This window comes from Leuresthes tenuis, unplaced genomic scaffold (assembly GCF_036924035.1).
Source record: "Leuresthes tenuis unplaced genomic scaffold, fLeuTen1.0.hap1 SCAF_14, whole genome shotgun sequence".
Lineage (NCBI taxonomy): Eukaryota > Metazoa > Chordata > Actinopteri > Atheriniformes > Atherinopsidae > Leuresthes > Leuresthes tenuis.
The window spans coordinates 16,954,862-16,976,757 of NW_027325368.1; the positions used below are offsets into that span (position 1 = coordinate 16,954,862).

At 40.3% G+C, this 21,896-nt stretch overlaps 3 protein-coding genes across 5 annotated transcripts; 1 reads left to right on the plus strand and 2 right to left on the minus strand.

Moving 5' to 3' along the window:
* The first annotated feature begins 319 nt into the window (after positions 1 to 319).
* ndufa13 (NADH:ubiquinone oxidoreductase subunit A13) lies at positions 320 to 3,628 on the plus strand. Its single transcript, XM_072364133.1, has 5 exons — positions 320 to 455; positions 2,324 to 2,402; positions 2,497 to 2,568; positions 2,664 to 2,733; positions 3,383 to 3,628. Exons 1-5 carry the CDS (start codon positions 362 to 364, stop codon positions 3,500 to 3,502), a joined length of 435 nt encoding a protein of 144 aa, XP_072220234.1. The 5' UTR covers positions 320 to 361; the 3' UTR covers positions 3,503 to 3,628.
* Positions 3,629 to 5,133: 1,505 nt separating this feature from the next.
* cirbpa (cold inducible RNA binding protein a) lies at positions 5,134 to 9,544 on the minus strand. Of its 2 annotated transcripts, XR_011907614.1 has the most exons (8): positions 9,483 to 9,544; positions 8,715 to 8,825; positions 8,512 to 8,618; positions 8,289 to 8,427; positions 8,080 to 8,203; positions 7,916 to 7,974; positions 5,447 to 5,536; positions 5,134 to 5,356 (listed from the first exon to the last, which is right to left on the minus strand). XR_011907614.1 is itself a non-coding variant. In XM_072364431.1 (7 exons), exons 2-7 carry the CDS (start codon positions 8,812 to 8,814, stop codon positions 7,365 to 7,367), a joined length of 543 nt encoding a protein of 180 aa, XP_072220532.1. In that variant the 5' UTR covers positions 8,815 to 8,825; positions 9,483 to 9,544; the 3' UTR covers positions 6,509 to 7,364. The 2 variants fall into 2 exon arrangements, 1 of the variants encoding a protein (XP_072220532.1); XM_072364431.1 differs by lacking the exons at positions 5,134 to 5,356; positions 5,447 to 5,536 and adding an exon at positions 6,509 to 7,378.
* A 2,932-nt stretch (positions 9,545 to 12,476) lies between these two features.
* On the minus strand, positions 12,477 to 18,656 carry LOC140269379 (midnolin-like). Of its 2 annotated transcripts, none has more exons than XM_072364430.1 (7): positions 18,210 to 18,656; positions 18,000 to 18,087; positions 17,845 to 17,904; positions 15,420 to 15,908; positions 15,176 to 15,269; positions 14,677 to 14,910; positions 12,477 to 13,890 (listed from the first exon to the last, which is right to left on the minus strand). In XM_072364430.1, exons 1-7 carry the CDS (start codon positions 18,437 to 18,439, stop codon positions 13,718 to 13,720), a joined length of 1,368 nt encoding a protein of 455 aa, XP_072220531.1. In that variant the 5' UTR covers positions 18,440 to 18,656; the 3' UTR covers positions 12,477 to 13,717. The 2 variants fall into 2 exon arrangements, with proteins under 2 accessions (XP_072220531.1, XP_072220530.1); XM_072364429.1 differs by having other exon boundaries at positions 15,399 to 15,908.
* Positions 18,657 to 21,896: the final 3,240 nt, after the last annotated feature.

The following is a 21,896-nucleotide window of genomic DNA, read 5'->3' on the forward strand; positions in this document are numbered from 1 at the left end:
TCATCAAGAAAGAATATTTAGATTTGCCACTAATCACTGCCAGAAAACAAATAACCTTAAAAAGAGGTAGCCAAACTTTTATGTTCTGCTCATTATTTTACAGGTCAGATACTGTAGCGAAGTACTCAGGAACTGCAAGTACTTGAATGTATCCATTTTACTGAATACATATAATACTAGTCTATTTCAGAAAGAGGGAAATACTGCACTTTGACTTCTATACATCTATTTCAAAGAGATAAATACTTCCTGATCAGGACACGTGGGGGCAGCAAAGCCGTACGACAACCCTTTATTTACAGGCGAAGAAGAATCGTCTGCGTGACGTTGACCGACGTGTTGTGGTGGAGGCTGGAGGAAGATGGCGGGGTCCAAGGTGAAGCAGGACATGCCTCCTCCGGGAGGTTATGGTCCCATCGATTACAAGAGAAATTTACCGAAACGAGGACTTTCGGGTACTCACACCACATTCACACCTAGCTACATTCACCGACCCACACAGCACTGATGAGACATGGACAGTTTGCTTGATATTTGCGACTTAATAAACAACGGCTAATGCTAACTGCTCTGCGTCCAGTTGAAGAGATGAAAGCTCAAATTAAAGTGCTGCGGTTGTTGGACGCTTTTATATTTTTGCTTGTTGCTCAAATGAATAATGATTGTGTACTACCACAGGTCATGGTGAAAGTCTGTAAAATATTTAAGCTGCTAGGCGAAATGTTATTGACAGTAATGACAGCCATCTGCTAACTAGCTAGCTTTCGTAGCTACTTTGGTCATTCTTCAGTCTTTCTCGTCATATATGTATTTATTTTGCCATATAGTTTGGGGTTGAAATTAGGTATAGAAGCTATCAAATACAGATTGTTGTATAAGCTGTAACACTGGTGTTTTTTGCAAACTAGAAAGCCAAAAGATCACTGGGTGAAATTTGATGGCGTGAAACTGGTGTTGCACATAAATGTGTGACCGTCAGAATAGGTGCAACCAAGGACGGGTGAAAAAAAGGGTTGTCTCCGTGTAGACACATCTATTTTCAGCGACACAAGCGTTTTTTTGTTGTCACTGCTGTCAAAGGCGTACATACTTATCAGGTCGCCGATTAAACCAGTATAATGCACTGTATGGCCTGATAAAAAACCATTTACAGTGGTAAAATTACCTGAAAATTCTTGGGGGGCGGGCAAAAAATTATGTCAGCAACTTTAAAACTAAGATATAAGGTGTGCCGCGTTTTATACCACGTAACAATGCCTGCAGCAATTCATCATCCTTGCTGATGATATTCAAATTAAAATAGGTGTGTTCAGGGTTTAGTTGAAAATGTTTTCATAGTTAGATTTCTGCACAAATGTGTACAGACGCTGGCTCAAACTTCAGGTTCTGCTGGTAAATAACGTGTCTTTTGTGGGTGTTGAAGCTTTCTTTGACTGTGTTTTCTTTATATGCCGGGTGCACACTGACTATAATGTACATAGATAAACAAATAGCTTTTCCATTCGGAAAGAATGCCTTATCTGAATGTGTTTAGTTTCTGGTAATAGTAAGTCGGTTTCATCAGGCTGTCTAAAAACAGTAGAACAACATTAAACGTAGATCCATACCAGACAGAATAAAGAATAAATTTGTATTGTAAAAACAGTTGAAATGGTGACTAGACTAAAAATCAGAGAAAATTGACTTTTGTTTTAAATGATAATGGACATAAGTGACTTTGAGGAAAATGCAAGTCAGCTTCTGTTGCAGCTCAAAAACCAAACAATCCAAAACATTAGACAGGCTATGTTACGCTCTAACACAGTACGAGAGCCGACGATATGTGTTCCAAATGACTGTGAGACTGACAGACTGTGACCGAAATCGAAAAAAACTTTGATTTGGCCCAACAAAGCAAGCCACGATCAACACAAATACTACCATTCAACTCACGCCATGCTCACGTATATTTGTGACTTTTCCAACTTCTGTGCGAAGGATCTTTACTGGTAACAGTGAACTGGATTCCAGTGGTGATTTGGAATAGTGACAGCGGGGAAAAAAGTAGTTTTTTTTGTGTTTATTCTTAACATTTGTCTTCTTTTTTTCTCAATACACTTAGCTAAAGATGGATTTATTCCTGAGTAATCTCGGTAAAGCACAAGCTAGAAAACTTCTTTGTATTTCTATTTTCTAACTATGTTACTTAACAAACATAAGAATGGTTGTTGTGTAGCTGTTTCTGTAGGTTCTGCTGTTTCTAAAGACGTGTTAAAATGTAAATCAAAATCCAGCTAACGTGGGAAAAATATTTTGGTGCTAAAATGACTTATTTTATCAACAGGATATAGTATGTTTGGCATTGGCATCGGCGTCATGGTGTTTGGCTATTGGAGGCTTTTTAGCTGGAACAGAGAGAGGAGGTAAGACCATTTGCGTGAACGTGTATTTGGTTTTGCCGTGTCGAATGTTCATAGCGGAGCGTAAACTGGTGCCGATGATGTGTTTGTGTCACAGGCGCCTGCAGATTGAGGAGCTCGAAGCCAGGATAGCACTGATGCCCCTGCTGCAGGCAGAGCACGACCGGAGGTGATCATAAAAAAACTCAATAATATTCTGTGAAAGAACAGGCAAACAGCTGTGGATCAGTGTTTTTCTAACGACTATACTTCCATTTTTGCCAGGACTTTACGGATGCTGAGGGAGAACTTAGAAGAGGAAGCGGTCATCATGAAAGACGTTCCCGGGTGGAAGGTAAAGAATCTTTTTTTTTTTTTTTTTAAGTCTGCTGCCTCTTTGCTGCTGCTGTTTTTGTTTTGTTTTTTGTTTCTTTTATGACAAAAAAAAACATTCATGTGTCTTCACAACTCCCATTGTCGATAACTCAGCTAACATTTTTCCTTTAATATCTGCCCTTTCATTTGTAACACTGTATCTTTTCGTCGTACTTTGTAGTATCCACTAAACCCCGTCGAGCAGCCTCACATGACGGAATCAAACTGCAGCACGTTGCACTGAATCAGCATTTTCTGGCCTCAGAAATTTAGAAACGCCCGACTAACATTTGCTCGACACGTTTGCACGAGGCATACACAATATACTTCTCACATTTAAAAAAAAAAATAAAGTTTTAATACACATATTCTTCTCCTTATACATAACTTTTGAGCAACAATGTGGAAAACTGCAGGTTCCATTGACTAGTGCATCATGTTGATGGTAAAATTGAGATTATTGGTCGAAACCTTTTGACAAATGACAGCTTCTTCTGTGAAAATATGCTCTAATGTAGCATTAAATCCTTACACTGAAGCTAGGCAGCTCGAAATGCAGTTCATCTTTCATGGTTGTCATCCGCCTCCACGCGCCCGTTAATCTCAATTATTGTAACACGCTCCTGCAGGTTGGCGAGAGCGTCTTCCACACAGACCGCTGGATCACGCCTTTGTCAGAGGAGCTGTTCAACCTCCGGCCCCGTGAAGAGCTTTTGCACAAGCGCTTTGGCTTCTTGTGGTACGTGTGATCGCCATCGAGAAAGTGACCCGAGCTCCACCACCTTCCACAGGCAGAACCACGTGGTCCTGAGCCCTCGCTCGCCTCAGCTTGTAAATGTTCAATATTAAAGTATCCCCTTTTTTTCTGTACCAAATCTTTCCTTGTCTTTTTTTTTTTTGTCTTGTTTGGTTCAATTTTTATTGACACTGATATAAGACCTACTTTTGATGAGGTTAGCTGTTTAGTGCTTCTATTGTTCAGATTTCTTCAGCATCTTAAGTTTCAAAATTAGAAATAAAAAAAAAAGGCAAAATGCATTAAATAAAGGCGTCCAAAGCTAAATTTGGAGGACACTTCATAGTCTGAATTTAGCATTGCTTTTAAAGTTCAGATTGTGATCACTTTTTAAAGCCTTTCTTGGTCTTGCACACATGAACTTTCCCTCTATTGTGCTGGGTTACTGCCAGTTTGATGAATAAACTACAAACTGAGGAAAGAGTCTCCTGAAAACATTCTGCTCGGTTCTTATGGTCAGCAACTGCTTTACTATTTCAATTCAGTTATTTATATAGCGCCAAATTACAAATGTCATCTCAAGGAACTTAAATAATTTAGTCTAATTCAAGCCAATTGGAGTTCAATAAATTGTAATCATAATTCAATTGACAAATTCAATTAATCTCTAATCCAATTAATTCAACTAAAAAAAATAAAAAATTAACTACACTACAATTTCAAAAATGCAAAGTACATGAGACCTTATAGCAGCTGCAACGAGGTATGGAGTCCCCACCCTAATTGTGGTTTGGAAAAATGCTGGATCGACTGATAAAAAGTGTGACAGGTGTGAAAGAATACTTCTGCAGGCGGACATTTTGTGCCCCTCTGATATTCTGTCTTCACTCAGCCATTTAGTTTACCGAAAACGCATTGATAAAATGCAGAGAATTTAACGACTATAGTCTACTAACGAAATAAGTTACCCTATTTTGAATTACAGTGTATTGGAGCTACATATACTCTATATAAAACTCATTGAAATCGGCATGGTAAGCAAGCTTCGCTGAAGCCGTACACAGTATCCCACTGTGATCGCCCACAACCATTTTTGCACGTCATCTCTACCTAAAGACATTGGATCGACCGGAGGGACGCCCTTCGACTATTGTTAGATACGTAACTCAAACTCTGTACGTCACCTGACGTCCTACCAACCAATCACAGGAGGGCGTTTCTTTGGACGATCCAATCCACCAACATTTAAAATGGCGACGTGTTCTTTAATTTTATTACCGCTTGTCCGTGTTTAGGTACACACGAGTTAGCGTTTGCCAAGTTTTCAGTTATCAAATCAGACACCGGTTCCCGTGTGATGCCTAACAGTATCTAACAAAGATTTTAGGCGACCCAAGGAAATTCCCTACTACCAAGAAAAATAAATAAGATGAAAAAATTAGTTGTCCAGATGTTCCTCCTACAGTTTTGTTGGCAAAATAGTGTAATTTTTCTGAAAGAAGCTGCACAATTGTTAATTTTATAAAAATTAATAGAATTCATTCAGCAGCAGACAGCATCTTTAGGTTGTATTTAAAAAAAAATCTATAACATTCGGTCTTGATTGTAAATCAAGTTTGAGTGATAAAACGGAGATGAGGCATATTTCAGTCCATAATCTTTATTTAGAAATTCAGAATTAGTTACAGAAAAGCTTGAACCATATAAAATTTTAAAAACCAAACCCAATTCCATCATCTTTCCTGTCCACTGACACAGAATAGATGTTTTAACATCAAGCCGTCGCATCACATCATACAACTCGAGCTGGAAGGTTCCTCTGTATGGATGCTGCTTGCAGCTGCTCCACTCCTGTTGCATGTTGGACCTGAAACACATTAGCAAGAATTTACAACCTGACAAATCCATTTGAATATTAGGACTCAACATTTTGCATAAGTACGTAATAAGTTTTTACCTGAACCAACATGGATGCAGGAGACTGCCATCATCAGTCGGCTACTTAAGCTGCGAGGAGATCAGTAAATCCTCAGCTGGTCGGTTCACCCTAAAGAGAGATTAATGTTAAGCCGGGAAAGATGTTGGTCTCAAACAAGCAAATGCATGCCATACTATAAACTCACCACACTGATAACTAAGAGTACAGAAAGGCTTGTGAATACAGTCTAGGTACCATCACATCAATTAGGACTGTTGTGGGGCTTTACTGGAGCAAATTTTGAAGAGTGATGCAGTGAACAGAAGTGGACTGAGCACAATGCTACCCATGACTTAAGAGGCAAATGCTTTTAAGGCAGACTTTAGGTGGAGCACTACAATCCAGAGGAGCTTCTTAGAAACCTCCCCCTTAAGAATCCCACTGGTCTTAAGAATCTCAATCAGGGGGAGGCTTTGGCTTATTTTTGGTGGACATCTGAAGCAGAGGACTTAAAACAGCGACTAACTTGAAGGTATTCATGGAAACAATGAGACTGAGTTTGAAGGATGTGAGCAAAGCAAAAGGAGATTTTTACCTCACGTGCATTGGCCTACTCTCCACATTTGAATTAGGCAAGAGAGCGGCTTTCCTCTCTGTTGAGCACTTGTTGGTAGACGCAACACCTCACTCTCCAAGGACTTGTAGGTTTTTGAAGTAGCGGAGTTCTTGAACGTACTGAAGCATTGACATGACACCAGCTGACATTTTACCACCATTTTCTTCTGCCACTTCAGGGACTTGCTAAAACTTCACTAGAAGTTTTAGTTCAATACAATAAAAATGGAAAAACATTGCTACTAGATCTTTAGAAAAAAAAAATCCGAGGCATTGGGCTAGGAAACAGGTTAATTTTAACAGGTAGCAAATTAGAAAGTGGCATAGCTTATCCCTCCATTTTAAGAAAAAGCCAATCACTAGCCCTTCAGAGACATCCATTTCAAGGCTTAGAGCAGGTGACCATTCTCACACTGCAACACCTGAGCCACAGCTCCCAGTAAACTCCCCCCATGCGGTCATTTTGAACAGGCAACAGAATCAGGATCATTTTCCACAATTTGTTTAATAGGCTCCATGAAGCCAAACTGACAAAGAAAAAAAAATATTGGATCATACAAACATAAAGTACAAAACTGTTCCCGGTTTAAATTTACTCTGGGTAAACGACGTTACATTTTCGATCACTTTCAACAAGATTAGTCCATTTTTACAGCACATTTAAAATGCAGATGTTGAGCAGAGCACAGAAGATACCTTGGACAGACTGTAGCATGCTGCATTTTGCAACTTCATGAACAGCCGGCCACTTCGGATGTGTAGTTCACCAGTCTGAAAGGAATTCACTCTTTTGGGAAATTGAACACAAAGGAGCTTCGGCTAAACTAAGGTTCTCTTTTAATGGCTAAAAGGTCTTTAGCATTAAATCCCCCAAAGTTTAATTGTATAGCTCTTTCCTCACTCTTAACACTTGGCAGGAGGTAGGGTCAGTCGATGACTGAGAAAGATAAAACAAAAAAGCCCCAGATACTTCAGTATATAAAAAGCTATAGAATTCAATCAGGAAACAAAGTGCTGGACAAATGGTCTACAGCGATGTAGTGGCTGATCAATGAAAAGCCATGTGAAGATCTGTTTGATCCCAGATTGGGACTTGCAGTAGTCACATTACACAAAAATCTTAAGATGACTTAAATAAAGATGCCCAATTATGCAATGTAAGATTCTTGAACTGTATTTTGTAACATGGTTTGTTGAGGACCAAAACTCATGGCTACATTGTTTTGAAGATGCCAAGCTACTACAACAGAACTAAGGTCAGCAAAAACACGTGGACATTTTTCTTGAGGGAGCATCTTTCAAATACAGCCAGCCAAGTGATGATCTTGAATCAGGGAGATGTTTACTCGTGTGTAGCTGGAGGATAAGAAGTGGGCACACAGGTAAAGACACTGAAAGTTCCGACACTGGAGTTTCATTACAACCCCCCCTCAACCCACAAGACAGTTTAAAATCCCTCCCATGGTCTTTGCTTAAGGGGCTCCATCAGTTGAGAAATGAGCATCTTTTGAGCAGGCAACCTTCAGCATTTGCTTTAGTTCTTCAATTGCTTTGCCAACTTCTTTATCAGAGTGGGAACAGGCCAGCAAAGTTTGGCAACTATATGCATCAACTTGGGCTCAGGTACAAAACTGAGGGACAGTTCATTTGAGTCTTGAAAGGTTAGGGCTGTTCTACCAAAACCAAGGTTGAGGATGCCTGGTGATATTATGTATAAAGGAATGAAGCAAGTAATTGTTTCAAAATTAAAGTTGTGTAGTGCTACAATCAGTAACTATTATAGAAGCATAATAAGTGTATATACACATGTTAGTGCCATTTAAGATACTCAAGTCACAGCCCCAACAATAGCCTACATACATCACTCAAAAGAAATCAATAATTAATGCTTACCATAGCTGTCATATCCATCGCGGTATGATCCAGAACGGTCACCATATCCACCCTGTCCCCTGTTAAAGAGAACAAAATCTTTAGTTTCAAGTATTGGGATGTATTGATCTTTAGCAAAAAAATATGATAAAATATAATATAAAAAAAATTGTGCAAGTACTGACCTATTTTCTCTGTAGCCACCTGAGGAATATCCTCCACTCCTGTATCCACTGCCACCAAAACTCCTGTCGCTACCACCAAAGCTCCTGTCGCCGTAGCTCCTTTCGCCATAGTTTCTGTCGTAGTCTATCAAGCAAAGGTAGATTGTTAAAAGTGATAAAAACAACAGCAATTTTGGTATTGTGGAAGGGGGAAATGGCCGACAACATACTTTCACCTCTGAAGCCTCTTCCACCACCTCTCGCCCGGGATCCACCATATCTGCCACCACGTGGGGCTGATCCAAACCCTCCTCTGGTGCGACCGCCCTTCCCTGCCTCATCCACTCTGATAGCCCGCCCATCTAAGGTCTTAAAACAAAAACATTTTTTTTAACTTTATGTACAATTTTACATAAAATGTTTATATTTCATGAGCTCCAGCTGAGTAATTACCTTTCCATTCATGGCATCCAATGCGTCTTTTGCATCCTCGACACTGTCGTATTTCACGAAGCCAAATCCACGCGATCTGCCAGTTTCTTTGTCTCTGATAACGTCGACTAATGAGGGGAAAAAAGTTTTTTTAAAAATATGTATAACTTCACAACGTTTAAATTATATAGCCAGTGAGTAACAGGCGACTTCGATTAATTTACCTTTTTCGATGGTTCCGTATTTGCCAAAGGCGGCAGCCAAGGAGTCTTCGTTGGTCTCGAAGCTCAGACCTCCAATGAACAATTTTCCCTCGTCCGACATTTTAAATGTTGCTAAAAGGGGGGAAAATGTTATTTGTTATTGTCAAAACACCTCGTCCATTGTATAATCTAAGCCCGAATTGCGTCAGACGAAGCGCGAAAATGGGTCACCATGCCACTTCTATAAAATGGCGACCGCGCGTTGCGCACTTTCGCGCAGGCTTCTTCCCCACGTTGATAAATCTAACAATTCTAGCTTGCAGACTATTTCACCAGTTATGGTGAAAAAAATAGTTAAAAGGTACCGATTAAAGGTAACCAAGGCCAGAGGTATGTGAAATTAATAGCATTTCGTCGACCAACGGCTGCGAATTTTTTTTCCGGCGCCATTTTGTAGCATTGACTCGTGTTCCTTTGTCTCGGTGACCCACTTAGCGATGAGCTCACAATGCGGCTCTGTGGCCTACTTTTAATTATACACAGAACGACAAATGGAGGTTTACGATCCCTTTAGCACTTTTAACCAGTTAACAGTATAAAACCAGCAACAATTTAAACTCGATCTCAAAACGACTCGATTACATTATATAACACGCTTTATACCACAACATTTCTTTAAATTAACAGATATAAATTGCATCATTCATGCCATATCAATGCATATATGCACATGTACTACACTTTTTGGTGGGAAAAAAGTGCAACATAAAATCATGAAAATGCAGTTACCTTTTTTTTGTTTTGGAGAGTTGAGAAGGGTGTTGCACCGTGCCGCAATGCAGGTCGAATGAGAAAGAGGAGGAGGGGCATTCCTGACTTATATCTGCTGCCAACCACTTCTTCTTCTGGTGTTTACATGATCTTAGGTCCATACCGCCACCTTACCGCCTATGACTGCCACCTACTGTTCAGTACAATGTGACATCAAGAAACATGATCTCAGAAACAATGCAAAACCAGTATTTGTTACTACACTCTGACTCATTAATAAACAACTCAAAAAGCTACATGTCCTTCATCAAAAAGGTAAGATAACAATACCGAACATGATATAAAACAGCCACAAACCGTCCAGTTTTCACCTGTGGCCTCTAAAACACGTGATTTTTTTTATCATTGTACATTTCCTGATTCATGGTATCATTACACCTTTCCTTTTGGTTAATGGGTGATCCATTGTTGATTTTTTTTTTCACTATCAGTCATGGTTACTTTGTGTGTCTTTCTGATCATTTCCAACTTATCCCAATTTTTTTTTTGTTGTTGCTTGATGTCTTTTGCACCATTCCATGGCGATTTTTAGCCTTGGCTATTTCCCTGTTTGAAATTTGGATTATTTTATATTCTTTGTCATTTTGTAGTTATTGTCTCTCTGTGATTCATTTTTACGACACTTTTGGACACGGTTTTAACTCTTTGTCGTCTCTTCTCTTCGTGGATTTAACCAGCAGGCCTATTTATCAACATGTAATCAATAAACTGGCTTTAAGTGTCTAACTTGTTTTACCCTTTTTAGTAAAATCATACTCCTTGTTAACCGCTATTCTCTGTTATAATAAATCTGCAAGTACAAGGTTAAAACCAGGACTGAAATATCCACTTTTGGAAAAAAAGTGGAGGTCATTATGCTTGCTTACATGAAACATATGACCACTACTGGCTTCCAAAACAGTTAAAGTGGTCTTTTTTGTCCATGTAGCTGTGCATCATAAATAGAAAGTCTGGAATTGACTGAGATGCCATAAAGAGCTATATTTTAGCTTAGTTTTTGTGTTCAAATAATTTCCAGTTATAGAGTTATGTAAAGAAATGCATAGGAATAGATGTTCTTGCAATATAAAGGACAGTATCTCAGATGGGTATGAACATCATACATGTATTTCCCTTTTGTGTATGTCATTGTCAATTAAGTTAATTGACTGGGATTATGAATACAGCCTTACTTAATCTGATTTGAAGTATTTTGTTTATGTGAAATAGTTTGTGAGTCATTCATGATGAGAGCTGTGTGAGAAGTATAACATGACCCAATGTGGATATGTGGGAAGTAAATGTGTCAGTGAAAGCACTCATCAGCAAAGGCGTGTGTTTGATGGACTTCACGTGGAAGGTAAAAAGTAGCATCCACAAGAGGTTCAAAGCCTAGCCCTGTCTGTCCATAAAGTATGTAGCGAGAGGAAAAGATCAGAATTTAGAATTTTCTTTAGTCATTTGTTTGCTTTAAATGAAAGGAGACAGTTAATACCAACAGTCAGACTCACGTTCACATTTTTTTGCTGACGAATGAGGACTAAAATGTACACATGTAAATAATATCAGAGGAAGACTGTCAGTAAGATGTCAGTAATAATGCTGCAAATAATGCCCACATTTAAAGATGAGCAACTATGTGTTTCACCTATGTCCCTATCTTGTACATGTCCACTCTGTTCATTCTACGCAATGTATGTCCTTGAATGGTCCAAGACTTTAAGATAGCGACAAAAAACTGGGTCAGATGTAGCTTGCAGATCTCATCAAATAAGTCTGTTATGCCAGCTATACTGGTAGTCTTTGCTGACCTTAAAGTCTGTTATCATTAATGCATCTGTGAACACATCCATTTTCAGTATGTTTAGGCACCATCGTAAGACTCATTGCCATCTAAGGCAGATGAACGTGGAGTATGTGAGTTTAAGAAAGGAGTGTGAGGCAGTGCAGATATTTGCTCAGATGATAAGGAGTAGCAGGGGAAACCTCACATTCCTGAGGAATGTTATTGTGAAGAGTTGAATGTACAGAGAGAGGAAAGCTACCCTTTCAGTCAGGCCAACACCAGCCACTCAGACAACAATAGATCACAAGGCATTAAGTCAGTTCTCATTCAGACTTGATGGTGTATCGTTTAAAGCAAGAATATACTTCAATCCTATCCTCTGATCTGTTGCATGAGGCTAGGCTGCACACAGTGGGATGGGACATTGTTTGGGCCTGGCTCTTGAATTCGTGTGCAGATTTTGATTGAACTCAGCTGGAACAATGGTAATGGTAGTTTGCATTTATCGGTTCCTGAATGCATGGGGAGAGGCTTTGGGGTTGGGGTGGGGGTTGCAGGACTAGTTGATTGGTTGTTAGGAGAGAAGCTCAGAGTGACTATAAAGCATGAGAATGGGCTTTTCAGCGTAACAATAAAACAGACAAGAGTCATCAGCCAGTTGTTGACCCTCTAAAAAGATGCATGAAAAGCTGAATAACTAGTTTTCAGCAAAGCACTTCGCATTAATGTGAAAAGTTCTGAAAGCCACTACTTACTAGTGGCCTCTTACCCTCTCATGTGTCCTTTATCAGCTTTCTTATAAAATACTTTGTCCTTACTTCTGTATGCATCTCTGGTCTGACAAAGCAATCAGTGTAACAGAAACAGGAACATTGTACTTCTCACTCTGCTTTGACAAGACTGTCGGCTTGTTAGGATACATTCATCAAATGCATCTGCATCATGATAGAATCTGAGCATGAGCTCTCCAACACTGGACAATTTTCAAGTTTTAATGGTGAGTATATAGGCCGTGTGTGCTATCAGATCTCTATTCTAAAGGGACAAATGTTAAACATGTATTACGGTTGTTTCCATTCATGTCCCATCATGTATGAGTGAATCTAGAGAAAGATTTGGATTACAAAACCGACAATAATATGTATTTGATTCATGAAAAATACTTGATTCACCAATATTTTCAGGTTTTCATATTTTCATTTATTCTTTGCATATCCCCCCCCCCTTTTTTTTTTTTTTACTTTTTAATACTGGAACACCAGATCATTTAAAGGGAACACATCAGCAGAGATAACACCCTCTTTATGTTGTACATTCAATACAAGTACTGTTAAGGCATCTAAATTCAAATAGAAATAAGAAGCCACATTAAACACATACAAATACATTTTGTTCAATGAGGACAAATACATACAGTTATTACACTGAGGAGGTGGGAAGCACCCGCAACTGGTCCAAATATGTGAATGACATCTTGGCCAAAAAAATGAACTCAAGAAAAGAAAGTTTTCACAGAACGTACAAACTTGTTGGACAGCAACACCAAGTTCACGAGAGAGAAAGTCAGAAGGAAACAAGACGTGTTTTTAGACTGTATTGTGCACATTTAAGACAGGAGTCTCGACATTTAAAACATTTAGAAGTCTCAGCATTTAAATCAGAAACCTAACCTTTACATACAGACCAAACCCTGCTCTTTTACTCACTAGCCAGCTGGAACGTAAACCTACATTACATGGCCGAGAATAAATGTCTAAGGAAGAAGGATTAAAAAAAGAAAAAAAAAAGACAATTGACAATTCATTGGCCCGATGGACAAGGCGTTTTCTCCCTGTCACAATGTCTTTGGAGGGGTGATGGTCTACAGCACCGTCTATAAGCTACATAATGCAATCATTACATTCCTCTCCAAGCTGTTTCAGCCACCATTCACACCATGATTCTTGTGACTTTCGGCTGAGGAAACACCCAAAGACATTCTGAAGAAATATCCTGAAACTGACGAGAGTCAGTTAAAAGAGACGGTGCCTCTTTCATGAGGTGAGACCTTTCCAAGAACCAAAACATAGGTCAGTTGCCTTCTGCAGACAATTCGGGTTACACAAAGAAACAAAGAGTTCTTTGACCAATCAGAGAAATGTATGACACAAAAACAGCAAGCTTCTCTGTGACACGATGCTACATTGACCTCTGTTGTCACTGGAGGATAGACTCAGAGCCATGCTAAGTACTTATATATCTGAAACGTCCACAGTGTAAATCACTAAAAAAAAAAAAAGCATCACCTTGTTTTATGACCCTGTGTGCTCCACAGATATCTCTCCATAAAGTCAAAGGTCAGCTGTGGTTTCAATGGTCACCCCTGCTCAGAAAACCAACAAAGCTGTCTCAGTGAGTGGATTTTAATTTATTTTTTCCACGAAGGCAACTAGGAGCGATGTTGACGGTGACGGTTTGGACGAGTGGTTTGATGGAGGTGCGAGCTCCTGCGCGTCCGTCTGCGAAGACGCCTCTGATGCATCAAAACCTGGAGGCGCTCCAGCTTAGCTTGTAGTGTTTTATTTTCCTCTGTGGATGTGTGCAGCAGCTGACTCTCATCACCTGCAGGAGAGGCCGGAAATAACACGTTAGATATAAAACACAAAGAGAGAATACAACTCATTGTAGCGACTATTTTCTTCTGTTTTCTGTTTTGAAGTAGTGCATTTACCAGGAGCTACACATTTGCGGAAATGTTTGGTAGAGAAAAAAAAACCCTACAGTTTCACAATTTAGCTTTTCAGTTGAAAGAAACAAAGCTCTAAACAGGGATTTGATCACTTGTGCTTAATTAGGGTTGTAAGGAATGATGACAAGGAGACATGGGAAATGTAGTTCACTATAGAGGTTCAAAGGTCTGAATCCAAAAATCGGTGGGAAAAAAAACATTCAAACCGTTTACTTAAGGGAAAGTACTTATAATCCCTTCAATGTGCAAAGCAAAAGTATTTATTTAGAAGCAAAATGGTTTGTGTCAGCAATTCTTCTATCAAATGTAAATTTCGATTAGATGTTTGTACTTATAGTCACACATTTTCAACATGTCTGTTAATGTTCTGAATGAATGACAAACAAATATCAGAGAAGAGTAGAAGGTATGCTACCACATAATTTATTACCATGAATGAGTTTTTTGACGTAACAGTGTGTAACATCGTCTGGGACATTTAATGAAAGTGATCAAATATGCACACAGATGGGATGGGTTCCTTCTTTTGCCCATGCGCCAACTCGCCACCAAGTTTCATGAAACTCAACAGGGTTGGTTTTATGAACGAGCATCAAAATTTCTTAATGCCCCATTGTGGAAGTGCACATTTACATATTCTGACAAATGAACATTTTTACCACTGTGCTCTGTCCTCTGGGTCCGCGGTGATCTGCCTCTTGCTTTGCAGGGCTCCTCTGTAGTGAATTGTGTGATTGGAAGATCTGAGGCAGGACAGCAGTGAGGAAGAGGACGAGGTGGAGTTGGAGCCCCCTGGTGGTGGGATGCGGCTCTGAGGAGATCGTTGAGGATTTGGAGGATGATGGCAATGCCACGTCGACGAATGCCACTCTGAAGGCAAGGGGCCAGTGTCCCTGATAGGACAAAAAGTCTGATGTTCAATTTGTTCAACTGAAAATGATCCTCTATTTTCTTACGTTTATATGAAAATTAGGTCACATTACTAGAAAACATCACTGAAAACTGTTACTAACCCCATAAAAATTAATTCTGTTATAATACTGTAAGTAACCCTGTACCTTTCTGTTTTGCTGCATTTAAAACATCTACTGGTTTATCTTAGCCAGACTTCTACAAAACTGGCAAACTCTTAGTTTGTCTCAGTCATTGAGGACTTACCAGAAAAAGTGCCAGAGAAGACACCAGGTGAGTGACTCACAAAACTTTCTATGACTGCTCCTGGCTGCTTTGTCGGCTCTACAGTTACATCACTCTGTGAAGAAAAGAAAGAAAGAGAAAGTCTGAAAATTGCAACACTATTTCAAATCCAAAATTTGAAATGTATTATTGAAGTTCTGTTAGACTGGTTTATTGCAGTGACAACAATGTGTTTTGCATTAACCTCTGCGGTAGCGTGGCTAACCTCCGAGAAGGTTGAGGCAGCCGCTGGACTTGGGGGCCTCGCGCTGCACCCGGAGGGCCCGGCTGACCAGAGCGGTGTGGCCGCTTTTAACGGGCAGCTGCAATGTGGTAAACTGGAGGGTGGCGGGGGCTTGTCAGCAGGGTGTGAAATAAGCAAGGAAGAAGGATTGTGGCAGCTCACAGGTGGGAGATGACTCGATGAGTTCAAGGAAGTTTTGGGTCTCTGAGCGCTACGCTGGACGTAAGCAGAGGAAGTCTGCGAGGTATTGGATCCTGTGGAAGACCATGCAGAGGCAGAGTCAGAGTGGCTCACACTGCCGGACATCTGCAGGCCAGTTTGAAGCTGGCAACTACTCTGAGCCCTAGAGTCTCTGTCCTGCTGCAGCTGCTTCACATCCTGTGCAGACAGCTGAAGCTGCACATACATCATGTGGGCACCAGTCCTAGTGTTGAGGGTCAGAGGTGAGCGCCCAGACAGGAAGTCATTAATCTGCAAGACAGTACGAAAAGAAGCACATGAGGGTTTTAATAATCATTTACTGCATAACATTCTTAAGCCACCTATCATTTCTTTATGCCAGGAAAACTGACACAGGCACAGTGAGTTATTACACAGAAAACATGTGCAAACACATGAGTTTGTACACTTTTAATGGAGTAGATTGATCAACTGAAGGGCCAGATGCATCTCGCAGGTCCTGCGGCAGGCCTTTGCTGCATTTTTTCTTATTTCCTGAGGACATCACTCTCAGATACCGTTCTTTTGTTCTCAACTTTTCCAGTTTTCTCAACTTTTTAAGGACGCACTGTGCTGAGATATGGCAAGTTTTTGGTTAATAGCTCAGGGAATCACCTTGTCGGTAAAGATAACAGTGTTATCTTCAACATTTTCTGAAGACGCAGCAAAAAAACTAATAAATGACGTGCCTTTGCAAAAGGGTGCCAGTAACAAATTGCCTAAACATACCATTTAAAATGGGTTATTTGCTAAATTGTTATTTGTAGGCAACACTGGACCATTCCTTGAGCTACGAAATTTAGCTGGAATGATTCATTTGTCAGAGTTTAATGGCTTAAACAAAAAAAAGGATCCATCCCTCTGAAAATGGTTCAGTACCAGGACTGAACAGAAAATTAGTAAAAATAAATAAATAAATAAAATAAATCAGCCAAAGTTCAAAGAAAATCATTAAAATAACTCAAAAAGCCTGGAAAACTATTGCTCAAGACCAGTTTTATTAGCTTGGAAGAGATTTTGGCGCCTTAAAAGTAAACTATAGAGAAATGAGGGGTAGCTCAGGACTTTGCACAATAGGTTTTAGTTCTAGTTAACTAGGTGTGGTTTGTGGAAGTACAGAGGAGCGGGTGGTTTTCACGAAGGAGATGCTAGACTGTTAAAGAGGAAAGTCGTCATGGATATAGTAGACTATAAACATGTATTGAATCCTTCCTTTTGTCGCGTCCAACCATTCGGAGTGGTTGAAAAGTGCATTACACAGAGATATTAATGAATGACGCGGGTTTGATTTGATGGGCATGGTAACTATAAATCAACTATGGATCAAAACGCTCTGCAATGCACTTTTAGTGAAATGTAACTGTCCACCTATCAGCCACAGCATTAAAAGCACTGACAGGTAAAACGAGTGGCACTGCACATACTGATACACAGCTGGCAGTCAATTTACTCTGACTCTTGCCACTGATCTTAACATTTTTGTTAAGTTATGTATGTATGTATGACCAGTTATGTTCGTCATATGGCAACAGCACTCACATACAGCAGTGGGCCACACAAAAAGTGCTCAAAGAACACGATGCAGAGTGTGAGGTCTTCACCCGGCCTTTAAATTCCTCAGATACCAACCTGATGAGATCTAATGGCATCTGCGGGAAACAAACCCAGTCTAAAAAGACCCCACCCCACAACTCACAGGGCCCAAAGAACTTATTGCTAATGTCTCTGTACCAGACACTTGTTCTTTATCTAAGCCGTAAGTGGTCTGAGCTGTTTGGCAGCATGAGAAGGAGCAACTCAAAATAAAGTAATGACCGATCAGGGTCAGAGTGTACGTGTATGACTGCTAGTAATCAGATTCGGTGTCAGTCTCTGCATGATACAACAGAATTCTTCAACACAATCACACTTCTGATTAAAACCTTAAAGAATGTCCATATTAGGAGATTTTGAATCATTCACACAAGCTCAGCAGATTCTTGAGTTGAGAAAACTAAGTAAAATATACAATTTAAGGACCCTATGACTATCTAAATAATGCACTCAGCTGAGCTCAGTTTTTCTGAGCTCCCAGGAGAAACAAACAACAAATATGCCAAAGAAGGAATGACAGAAAGGGGGGAAAAAACTTGAAACTTTCCACTTACTAACAGCATGCACATACATAGACATTCAACTCAATACTTACTTGGGCTTCTGTTAAACTCTCCAACATCTCCATCATCGTCCTTTCTCTGGCTGCTGAGCACTGTGGCAGAGAAAGTAGAGCAGTTATCAACAAGTCTGATTTCATTCACATTATTTCATTGCTGATAAATATAGGATGTGCAGTGGCTTACTTACAGCTAAACCAGCCTCAATGACAGGGACTAGTGTCAGTTTGCTGCCATCTGTCACTCCCTGCTCCAAAAGTTTCCCTGCGGTCAGGTGCCTACAATGTTTCATCCACGTGTGAGAGTAACTGATTAGTTGATTGTTGATTGCATGAAATAGGAGCACATATACATATTACATACTCTGATTCAATCTAGGATGCAGTGGGACACAACTCGCCTGTCTTTATGTAGGAGTACGATTCTATCTGTCTGCAGTCTGAGTTTTTGGGAGATGCGTGTCCGCAGGCCCTCCGCGGTCTCTCCTCGGGGGACAGAGAGCTCCACCGGGCTGCCGGTTGTCGAGGTGATGGACAAACGCATTGTGGGCTGACCGGTGGAGACCCCAGCTCCGCCTGTAGACTGCGGAGGACTGAGGCTACAGAGACCACGATGCTGTTGCCGCTCCATTCACAATCACTGGTAATCTTTTTTTCTAGAAAATCAGATTCGTCACGAGACTCGAGTGAGGCGAGCTGTTGCAGTGTTTTCCTTTTTTTAATCTTCTTCCCTTTTCATCCTCGACGTCATACCAAGCGTCTTTAAATTGAAGAGAAACGGGCGACCCGAGCACAACAGTGTGTCTGTCTCTGTGTCTGTACCAGAGGCAGCTTTACTCCAAGCGTAAAAACACCCCGGCCCTGTCAGAGAAAGACCCGCCCATCGGCCACACGCGGCCAATCAGCGAGAGCCACAAGACTGTGAGCCTGGATTGTCCAATCTGAAGGCTCTCCCTGCCATATGGCTCCACCCATGTTTGTGCTGGGCTCACCATTCATAAGTGATGCAATCCACACGGTGCAATGTGTGTATGTACAGGATGTCATCATGTCAAAGTGTGTATTTCACTGAAATTAGAGACCGTACTGTCACACAGGGGATAATTCAAGTTGTTCAGTGTTAACATCAAACAAACACTCTTATGTTTTTTAGTGCCTTATAAATTACGACTGGTCACACGGGAGCCTTTACCAATTTAGTGCCTTTACCTATTTTTAGTGCCTTCATTTTTTTGTCAATCTATAAATGGACAAAGACAAAAACTACGCACTATTATTGCTCTGCAAGGTAAAAAAGACTGATCTTTTACACTATACCTTGTAGAGATCAGATCCTCTTCTCTTTGGTGAACTACGCACAGTAACTGAAATGTTGGCTAACTAAATCTTTGCACGTCATATTATACCAAACCAAACATTTGAGTATCTGGAGGTCCTTATTGACAACATGTACAGAAAGCTATAATATTACCAAACTGTGGCATTTCCCTAGTATGTGTTGAAAAGTTTGAACTATTAATCAATCAATTCTTTCTTTCATTAACACGGTCACATAGGCCTGTCCCCGTGTGCATTGTGCTCATAGAAAGGCATCACCTGGATGCTTCTATTCACCTTTGATTTCTGTACGATTTCACATTTCAGTCTTTGTTAGGAGATGCTCGTTTCATTCTGTGGCCCACCACATCTTCGGCTGCTTGGTATTCTTGTCCAGCCTCTGGTCCACAGCAGGATCTCGGGCTGCACCTGTCACATGACGCACAGTGCAGGGGAACGGCTTGGAGTAAAACATGACGTAGGAAGCTGGTGAGGGCAGAGAGATGCAGCTAATATGTGTCTCCTCACGGTGACTAAAAATAGCTGCACCAACAACACCCCCACTTTGTAGCCTGCGTCACTCCACTGTCACGTGACCCACCTCACCCCACACCCTCAATCCCCTCACTCCCGAATGCAGACAGGTTGTGTTTGTCTCATTTTGTTCCCTCTGTCTGAAAACCTCAGCAGTGTGTGAGATTCTGCTTTATCATTCTTCTCTGTCGTTCTTTTGTTTGGCTGTTTAATTTCTCTCCAGCCCTATTTGTTTCATTTTCTAGAGCAAACATCCCTGAAAGGTCAGTGCAGGAGAAATATGAGCGATCTCTTTCAAGCCTTGATAACATGAACATCTAATCATCTAAATACCAAATATATTTTAATGTTTGTTGAACTCTACTGGAATTCAAAAGGAATCCTTCCCTGACCTCTCCTCAGTCTTTCCTCTTTAGAAATCCTTTCCTCGCTGATCTATTCGCTGCTTTACATTCTTCGAGCCTCAGCGAGAACAATTCCACAGGATGTCCTGCTCTCCAGAGCATGCACAGACGCAGCTCTGACGTCAGCCACCCAGCAACACACAAACACACTGCACTCGTGTCCTCCTTCACATTCCTCCCACCCCTGCACAGCCCCTCCTGGATCATTTCCCAGATGTTTCAGTTCTGTGGTGGCACCTTAGACATCCTGGAAATTTCAGAAGAAAGAAATTGTATGTGTGGAATTTGGTCATGATTATCTATTGTAGATTTTCATTCAAATGAGAAATGAGTCATGTCTCCTTCTGATCTCAAATTTATTGATAAGATTAGATCATCTGGGGTCTAGCTTTTGCAACTAATCAGATTTAATTTCTCACCAGACATTTAAAACACATAATTTAAACAGCAATAAAAGAAAGCTATCAAAATCTCCCTGAGGGGCACCAGATTAATTAATTCAGGGTCACAATAAATTATCGCTTCCACTCTTCCACTCACTGAGAAAACCACACAAAGGAACGTGTGCTTTTTAGTTCCTCATAGATGCACCCACAGTTATACAGCCAGGCAAGTCATCAGCACCTGAGGTGTTTTCATTCATTCATTGTATGAATTTCATATGAACAAACTGAATAAAATGATCAAGTCAGACACATTTAGTTTGTTGGATAAACAGAAGGGGAGGGATCCCAATCACTTCATATGAGAACATACATTATATGTTGCAATGATTGTTGAAGATGAAATAGTAGAATGTCTCACTTTGAGCATTTGATATGTTTTCTATCATCAGTAATGAGATTAGTTAGGATGAGATGATTGCATTCTGTTTATATTTACATTTTACACAGTGTTCAACTTTTTTGGAATAGGAATTGACACTTATGCACACGACTGTTAAGGGTTACATTGAACTTACTTTTACTGATGAGCCTTTGGAGAAAAGCAAACAGGTGTTTTTTTCTCAAGACTTTTCCTTCATCACAGTTTTGCAAAGGTCACTTACAAGTGGCGCATCACTTATTAGAATTTATGACTGCCTGTCTCTGATACCAAGAACAAGAATTCCACTGGTCTAATTTTAGGAGAGAGACCTTTCATGCCAAGCATGCTTTCTCCCTCTTTAGTCCTGCCACATATGTAGCATCTCGTCCTCAGACAGTGACGTATACAGAGGAATGTACAATACACATGTGGCTTCAGTGTGCATAAATAGACTCTGGCCAAATATCCCCAAAAAAGTTTGGAACAGCTTAGAAGGTCACAAGCATTAGTTCGAAACAACTTTTATAAGCATTAGAAGACTTGTGTTCTCTCACTTTCAGCGAATCTACTTCATTAGGAAAAGATAACGGTACGGAATAAAGTGGACCTTTTTACAGTCTGCCCCATGTGAGATAACAAACACTGTTCTCCTGTCCGTGGTTCAGTCCAGCCATCGGGTTTACATCTAAACAAGATAAAATGTGACAATTAGATATTCACCATAGGGAGGAGAGCTGTTAGGATTGGGAATACGTTACACTGTGAAATATCATTTTTCCTTTTTTTTTTTTTTTGGTCCTCAGCATATATTTGAGCCTCTGAAGGTCTCCGCTGGCAGGAGTTGATTGCTCACCAGATTGCAAATAGGAGCTGGCCCAAACTATTCTATGATGTGCATCTGAAAACCTGCAGCACTGAGGGAGTCTGGCAAATAAAAATAGAATGATCGGGGAGAAGTGATCCTTTTATCTGGGCCTCATAGACATGTAGCGAGTGATCAAAAGTGTTCCAGAAATGAACTGGAAT